Consider the following 9,216-nt stretch of genomic DNA (forward strand, 5'->3'; position numbering starts at 1 on the left):
TGTTTTGCATTACATCTACAGTAAAACATATTGGAAAAGAAAACCAATTAATCAGTTCATCATGGCTGATGTTGGAGTCAAAATCCTTGGACATTTCAATGTGTAAAGATTTCCTGCCCTAAATATGAAATAGGCACTTCATAAAATACATAACCAACAACTACATATATGATTACTATATACAAACATTTATTTTATCCACACACATCTTGACTGAATGAATGGCTTCGGCTTCATTAACAAAGACTGAAATCTGATCCTATCCTGCTTAGTTAGTTAAAACATAATCTCTCAAGACTGGGTGGGTGCCACAGTTAGTGCTTGTATGCTTGTAAATGTGTATCACAGATGGAAAACGGGAGTCACATTCTGAGCAGACATGCGATTTCTACAATGTAAAAAATAAAAAACAACATGATTTCCCTTTTTAAAACCCCCAGCAGGAGAGTTAACAAACAGAACAACTGGGCCATATCACACACACAGAGGGGAGTACTCTGGATTCCATTGCAAGAGCCTCGGTACTGTAAACACACAATGAAGAGTGTGCTGAATGCAGCACAATGTGTGAACAGCGCACACTGAAAAAGAGAAGCAGATTCCCTCAACACCCCACACATGAGATATCATTCCACCATGGTTCTGTGGTGAATCCGTACAGTCCTCTGAACTCTGAGATGTCCTGTACACAGGAAACAGGGGCTGGGGGGGGGGGGGGGGCCTTAAGCGGGCAGGGGCAGGGTCAGCAGTAATATTCGTTTGGGTTTCCCTCCATTTTGGCGGTGGCCTCTGAGTCCAGGCTGGACCGGGCCGAGAGCAGCCGGTTGGACTCCTCCGGGTTGGGCCGGGCCGGGTACTCGCCCTGCTGGGCCCTGGCTCTGGTCCCGGGGGAGAGAGTCTCGAAGGTGACGTACGAGTCCTGGGTCTCCTTCGACTTCCTCCCGAACAGCTTCTTCCAGCGCCTCTTCAGAGCCCCGCAGCACACAATCAGGGTGAGAGGCACCACGATGACGCAGGCCACCGTGATCACCACCACGTTGATGAGCTTCTGGGCTCCGCTGGCGCTGGCCGCCACGTCGGTGGAGAAGATCACGCACTGCTCCTTCTTCGGGACCAGGCCTCGGACGCACACGCAGGCGATGTACTTCGTTCTGGGCACCAGGCCCTGAATGGTGATGCGGTTCTTCCCCGGGCCCACGCCGATCTTCCGCATGTCCCGCTCCCCGAACACGGCGTACAGGACGTTGAACGCCGTGGTGTTTTTGGCCGTGGGGGCCCTCCAGTTCAGCATGACCGTGTGGTCAGTGTCGCCCACCACTTTGACCGAGCGGACCACGCGTTCCCGGCCCTGCTGGAGGGATGAGGCGTCGGCCACCAGACCGCTCAGGTTGGTCTTCTCCAGTTCCAGCAGCTGTTCCGCCGCGGCCAGGCTGGGCGTGGGCTCGACTGGAGCACTGTCAGACATGGTGTAGCTCTCCGTGCGTGGGGCCAGTTGGCTGTAGCTCTCAGTGCGTGGGGCCTGTTGGCTGTAGCTCTCAGTGCGTGGGGCCCGTTGGCTGTAGCTCTCAGTGTGTGGGGCCCGTTGGCTGTAGCTCTCAGTGCGTGGGGCCAGTTGGCTGTAGCTCTCAGTGTGTGGGGCCTGTTGGCTGTAGCTCTCAGTGCGTGGGGCCCGTGGGCTGTAGCTCTCAGTGTGTGGGGCCAGTTGGCTGTAGCTCTCAGTGTGTGGGGCCCGTGGGCTGTAGCTCTCAGTGCGTGGGGCCCGTGGGCTGTAGCTCTCAGTGTGTGGGGCCAGTTGGCTGTAGCTCTCAGTGCGTGGGGCCCGTGGGCTGTAGCTCTCAGTGCGTGGGGCCTGTTGGCTGTAGCTCTCAGTGCGTGGGGCCAGTTGGCTGTAGCTCTCAGTGCGTGGGGCTCGTGGGCTGTAGCCCACAGAGTAAAGGAGGGGGGTGGGGGCGGCAGTCGGCAGGGCTGTGTACTGGGCCAGCAGTTTCTCCTGGTAGGCGGCAGCTTTACTGCTGGGTTTCCTTCCCCTGGGTTTCTTTGTGCCGCTGGTCTCATTATCCTTTCTCACCGAATCCGTTATCATCAGGGAAATGGCCGCCTCCACTCTCCCTGCAATGCTCGTGGCCATGCAGATGTACCTCCCCGAGTCCCACTGGGACACAGCCGCAACGTTCAGGATGGACCAGACCACTCCCTCCTTCATAGATTCTTGGACTGCAGAGAGAATGAAAAATGAGAAAAAATGAATTCCTCTTTCATTTTTGGCTCTGGCTTATTTTAAGATTGTTGTATGGTTGACCCTGGAACAAATGGATCTTTCTTTGCCACCATTGCAATGTTGAAGCCATCAATGCCGAACATTACAAGTTCGGCATTGAGTTCCCCAGGGCTCCATACTTGGTCCCATCCCTTTCTCAATCTATTCTTCAGTCCTCTCACTTTAGCATTGGAATTAAAAATGACCTTGGCACACTCTCCACCAACTGCACTCTAGTAGCAGAAAGCTTGGAGTCATATTTGACTGCAATCTAAGCTTTGACAAACATATCAAGATAGGAGTACACTCATGTTTCCTCCAGCAAAAAATACATCTTTATTTTTCTTCTAACCAATTGGATTGTGAGCTCACACTCACAGCTCACAGGTCACCCTTCCCACCCAGAGCCCACAGCTCACAGCTCACAGCTCACAGGTCACCCTTCCCACCCAGAGCCCACAGCTCACAGCTCACAGCTCACACTCACAGCTCACACTCAGAGCTCACAGCTCACACTCACAGCTCACACTCACACTCACAACTCACACTCACAGCTCACAGCTCAAAGCTCACAGCTCACACTCACACTCACAGCTCACACTCATAGCTCACACTCACAGCTCACAGCTCACAGCCCACACTCACAGCTCACAGCTCACACTCACAGCTCACACTCACAGCTCACACTCACAGCTCACACTCACACTCACAGCTCACACTCACACTCACAGCCCACAGCTCACACTCACACTCACACTCACACTCACAGCTCACACTCACACTCACAGGTCACACTCACAGCTCACAGCTCACACTCACACTCACAGCCCACAGCTCACACTCACACTCACACTCACACTCACAGCTCAAAGCTCACACTCACAGCTCACAGCTCACAGCTCACACTCACAGCTCACACTCACACTCACAGCTCACAGCTCACACTCACAGCTCACACTCAGAGCTCACAGCTCACACTCACAGCTCACACTCACACTCACAACTCACACTCACAGCTCACAGCTCACAGCTCACACTCACACTCACAGCTCACACTCATAGCTCACACTCACAGCTCACAGCTCACAGCCCACACTCACAGCTCACAGCTCACACTCACAGCTCACACTCACAGCTCACACTCACACTCACAGCTCACACTCACACTCACAGCCCACAGCTCACACTCACACTCACAGCTCACACTCACACTCACAGGTCACACTCACAGGTCACAGCTCACACTCACACTCACAGCCCACAGCTCACACTCACACTCACACTCACAGCTCAAAGCTCACACTCACAGTCTCACAGCCCACAGCTCACAGCTCACACTCACACTCACAGCTCACACTCACAGCTCACAGCTCACAGCTCACAGCTCACAGGTCACACTCACAGCTCACACTCACAGCTCACACTCACACTCACAGCTCACACTCACAGCTCACAGGTCACACCCACAGCTCACACTCACACTCACAGCTCACACTCAAAGCTCACAGCTCACAGCTCACACTCACACTCACAGCTCACACTCACAGCTCACACTCACAGTTCACAGCTCACAGCCCACACTCACAGCTCACAGCTCACACTCACAGCTCACAGCTCACACTCACAGCTCACACTCACACTCACAGCTCACACTCACAGCCCACAGCTCACACTCACACTCACACTCACACTCACACTCACACTCACAGCTCACACTCACAGCTCACAGCTCACAGCTCACACTCACACTCACAGCCCACAGCTCACACTCACACTCACAGATCACACTCACAGTCTCACAGCTCACAGCTCACAGGTCACACTCACAGCTCACAGCTCACACTCATACTCACAGGTCACACTCACACTCACACTCACACTCACAGCTCACACTCACACTCACACTCACAGCTCACAGGTCACACCCACAGCTCACACTCACACTCACAGCTCACACTCACAGCTCACAGGTCACACCCACAGCTCACACTCACACTCACAGGTCACACCCACAGCTCACACTCACACTCACACTCACAGCTCACAGGTCACACCCACAGCTCACACTCACACTCACAGCTCACACTCACAGCTCACACTCACAGCTCACAGGTCACACCCACAGCTCACACTCACACTCATACTCACAGCTCACAGGTCACACCCACAGCTTTTGAGCTCACACTCACACTCACACTCACAGCTCACACTCACAGCTCACACTCACACTCACAGCTCACACTCACAGCTCACAGGTCACACCCACAGCTCACACTCACACTCACAGCTCACACTCACAGCTCACAGCTCACAGCTCACACTCACACTCACAGCTCACACTCACAGCTCACACTCACAGTTCACAGCTCACAGCCCACACTCACAGCTCACAGCTCACACTCACAGCTCACAGCTCACACTCACAGCTCACACTCACACTCACACTCACAGCTCACACTCACAGCCCACAGCTCACACTCACACTCACACTCACACTCACACTCACACTCACAGCTCACACTCACAGCTCACAGCTCACAGCTCACACTCACAGCTCACAGCTCACACTCACACTCACAGCCCACAGCTCACACTCACACTCACAGATCACACTCACAGTCTCACAGCTCACAGCTCACAGGTCACACTCACAGCTCACAGCTCACACTCATACTCACAGGTCACACTCACACTCACACTCACACTCACACTCACAGCTCACAGGTCACACCCACAGCTCACACTCACACTCACAGCTCACACTCACAGCTCACACTCACAGCTCACAGGTCACACCCACAGCTCACACTCACACTCACAGGTCACACCCACAGCTCACACTCACACTCACACTCACAGCTCACAGGTCACACCCACAGCTCACACTCACACTCACACTCACAGCTCACAGCTCACAGCTCACACTCACAGCTCACAGCTCACACTCACACTCACACTCACAGCTCACACTCACAGCTCACACTCACAGCTCACAGCTCACACTCACAGCTCACAGCTCACACTCACAGCTCACAGCTCACACTCACACTCACAGCTCACACTCACACTCACACTCACACTCACACTCACACTCACAGCTCACACTCACAGCTCACAGCTCACAGGTCACACTCACAGCTCACAGGTCACACTCACACTCACACTCACAGCTCACACTCACAGCTCACAGCTCACACTCACAGCTCACACTCACACTCACAGCTCACACTCACAGCTCACAGCTCACACTCACAGCTCACACTCACACTCACAGCTCACACTCACACTCACAGCTCACACCCACAGCTCACAGCTCACAGCTCACAGGTCACACTCACAGCTCACAGCTCACACTCACAGCTCACAGCTCACACTCACACTCACACTCACACTCACACTCACAGCTCACACTCACACTCACAGCTCACAGCTCACAGGTCACACCCACAGCTCACACTCACACTCACAGCTCACACTCACAGCTCACACTCACACTCACACTCACACTCACAGCTCACACTCACAGCTCACACTCACAGCTCACAGCTCACACTCACAGCTCACAGCTCACACTCACAGCTCACAGCTCACAGCTCACACTCACAGCTCACACTCACAGCTCACAGCTCACACTCACAGCTCACACTCACACTCACACTCACACTCACACTCACAGCTCACACTCACAGCTCACAGCTCACAGGTCACACTCACAGCTCACACTCACAGCTCACAGGTCACACTCACACTCACAGCTCACACTCACAGCTCACCCTCACAGCTCACAGCTCACACTCACAGCTCACACTCACAGCTCACACTCACAGCTCACACTCACACTCACAGCTCACAGCTCACAGCTCACAGCTCACACTCACAGCTCACAGCTCACACTCACAGCTCACACTCACACTCACAGCTCACACTCACACTCACAGCTCACACCCACAGCTCACAGCTCACAGCTCACAGGTCACACTCACAGCTCACAGCTCACACTCACAGCTCACACTCACACTCACACTCACACTCACAGCTCACACTCACACTCACAGCTCACAGCTCACAGGTCACACCCACAGCTCACACTCACACTCACAGCTCACACTCACAGCTCACAGCTCACACTCACACTCACACTCACACTCACACTCACAGCTCACAGCTCACACTCACAGCTCACAGCTCACACTCACAGCTCACACTCACAGCTCACAGCTCACAGCTCACACTCACAGCTCACACTCACAGCTCACAGCTCACACTCACAGCTCACACTCACACTCACACTCACACTCACAGCTCACACTCACAGCTCACAGCTCACAGGTCACACTCACAGCTCACACTCACAGCTCACAGGTCACACTCACACTCACAGCTCACACTCACAGCTCACCCTCACAGCTCACAGCTCACACTCACAGCTCACACTCACAGCTCACACTCACAGCTCACACTCACACTCACAGCTCACAGCTCACAGCTCACAGCTCACACTCACAGCTCACAGCTCACACTCACAGCTCACACTCACACTCACAGCTCACAGTGTCACAGCTCACAGCTCACAGCTCACAGCTCACACTCACACTCACACTCACAGCTCACACCCACAGCTCACAGCTCACAGCTCACAGCTCACAGCTCACACTCACAGCTCACAGCTCACAGCTCACACTCACACTCACAGCTCACACTGACCGGTGCCATTGATTGGCCTCCCGTCGGCTCTCCTCCAGGACAGGCGGGGGAGGGGGTCCCCCGTGGAGCCGCAGCGCAGCAGGACGCCGTTGCCCTGGGGGCTCCGGACGCGGGCCACGGCCGTGTGGACCCGGGGCCCCTGACACGGCCTCAGCTCAGCGTCGCTGAACAGAGTGCCCGACAGGCCCTCCGGCGCAGAGCAGCGCAGACGCGTGTCGATGAAGGCCACAGAGGAGGAGGAGGAGGCCTTCTGCAGCTGCACCAGGTCAAAGAGCCGGCAGTCACACGCCCAGGGGTTGTCATGGAGACCTGAGACAACATGCAAAAAGTCTCATTCAAATCTCAAAGATCATTCAGTAACCTAAAGTGCAAACAATTACAAGAAGAAATACGACTTATCACAATACAATTTAATTTTTCTATTTTTATTGAGAAATTATAAAAATAAATTACATCACAATAATAATAATAATAATAATAATAATAATAATAATAATAATAATAACAATAACAATAACAATAAAAATAATAAATTAATATAATAATAATAATAATAATAATAATAATAATAATAATAATAATAATACAAACCAGAACAACAAAATAATAATAATAAAAAAACTACTAACATTTCAGCTGCTAAATTCATAGGTCTGCAAATTCAATTTCGGTTTGGCCTACTTGTTTTTTTTTGGTTTTTTTTAATGAATAAATTGTATGTCCTTTACCTAAAATCATCTTGGAAGTATCCACACTCTGTGTGGGCTTTACAGATAGCCAGCTGGAGAGAACCTCGGAAGGTAGGGTCACCAAGTTATTGCTGGATAAATCCAGGTACGTCAGGTTTCTGATGTAAACGGTCGCTTCCGTCGGGATTGAAGTCATTTGGTTATTGTGCAAATCGAGGAGCCGCAGCCTGGGCATGTCCGTAAGCGATTCCCAGGGAAACGACGTGAGGGAGTTGCCATCCAATCTTAATTCCTCAAGGCTGTACAAGCCACGGAAACTGTCTGTATTTAATTTAGACAACGAATTGAAAGACATCCACAGACATTCTAGATTTGAGAGGTAATAGAAAGCTTCGCTTGGAATCCGCTTGATTGCAGTCTTCTCTATTCTAAGTTTGGAGGAGTCAGCAGGAAAATTGGCGGGGACCAAAGAGATCTCGGGGTCATTGCAAATGACGCTCCTGGAAAGAAAAAGAGTGAAACGTCACGGCATTTTAATTTTACACGATAATAATCCACATTGTTTTTCTTCAAGGACCGTTATTTAAGTATTTAAAGCAATTTCATTCATGAAAAAAGTTAAGGATGGTTGTATTTATACGCGCATGTTATGTGATACACACAGCTTAATACATTATTTTAAATTAATCAAAAAGCTCAAAGCCAAATATTCAGAAATTAATGCAGATTCGCAAACGAATCCATTACTAAACACAGGAAGAAAAATGTGCGGTGTTCATGCTGAAATTGAACTATGCAAGTGACAACCTTAGGGCATAATTACGATTGCTTCTGTATAAACTTTGCTCTGTATAAACCTTTGCTGTATACATATTGCGCATTTACGCACACACTCTCCCATAAAAAACGATGTCCAACTCACCTGGCCTTGGACCCATCACTCAGGTTATGATAAAAGCAACTGCACTGAGATGGGCAAGAACTCCGAACAAGAGGAAATACCCCTACAGAGAGGGAGAAAACCCAACTAAGTGGGAGTAACATTCTGCGTCGCTACTGCACTGTATCACGCTTCTATAGTATCGTCAAATTAAGAAAGGCTGCTGTCAAAGTCATGGGAGCATCCGCCGCATCGCATTGCCTTCTTGCTTCGATGTCCCATATTAACAGCTTTGGATCTTATGATAAAAGGGATAGTCAGGGATTAGTTTTAGGAGTCGTGCTATTTTCATGTAATACAGATGCTTACAACGTCCTGGAACCTTATAGGCCACTGAGAGACCTGCCTTGTTTATCTACAGAAAATACGCACGAACAGGTCAAAATGTGCTGTAATGGTTTTGTCATAATATCCCTTTTTCATAAGCCACTTGAAATCTGCCGTGATAGTTAAGCTGTTGATTTATTGCATTTCCCACAATAAGTGGCTTTTACGTCATTACATATTAGCAACGGTGCAACTCGCATTTTTCTAATCAGAACTTCAAACAAGCATACAGTTAGATTTGTTTTAACCGTGTAGTCATGCAGAATATACATGAAAATAGAATATAGATATTCCTCGTT

General features: G+C 50.8%; 1 protein-coding gene across 1 annotated transcript; it reads right to left on the reverse strand.

Moving 5' to 3' along the window:
* Positions 1–742: 742 nt before the first annotated feature.
* LOC133118584 (leucine-rich repeat, immunoglobulin-like domain and transmembrane domain-containing protein 1) lies at positions 743–8,694 on the reverse strand. The gene is made up of 5 exons (XM_061228692.1): positions 8,573–8,694; positions 7,690–8,150; positions 6,962–7,270; positions 1,928–2,214; positions 743–1,519 (listed from the first exon to the last, which is right to left on the reverse strand). Exons 1-5 carry the CDS (start codon positions 8,692–8,694, stop codon positions 743–745), a joined length of 1,956 nt encoding a protein of 651 aa, XP_061084676.1.
* Positions 8,695–9,216: the final 522 nt, after the last annotated feature.

Source organism: Conger conger, chromosome 18, assembly GCF_963514075.1.
Source record: "Conger conger chromosome 18, fConCon1.1, whole genome shotgun sequence".
NCBI classification, from domain to species: Eukaryota; Metazoa; Chordata; class Actinopteri; order Anguilliformes; family Congridae; genus Conger; species Conger conger.

What these genes read in the sequence shown, in the direction of transcription:
- LOC133118584 (XM_061228692.1), bottom strand. Translation starts at nt 8,694, where the DNA reads ATGTTACTCCCACTTAGTTGGGTTTTCTCCCTCTCTGTAGGGGTATTT. An exon ending in AGTGATGGGTCCAAGGCCAG is followed by an intron (nt 8,151 to 8,572) that starts GTGAGTTGGACA and finishes TTTTCTTTCCAG; the next exon opens with GAGCGTCATTTGCAATGACC. An exon ending in TACTTCCAAGATGATTTTAG is followed by an intron (nt 7,271 to 7,689) that starts GTAAAGGACATA and finishes ATGTTGTCTCAG; the next exon opens with GTCTCCATGACAACCCCTGG.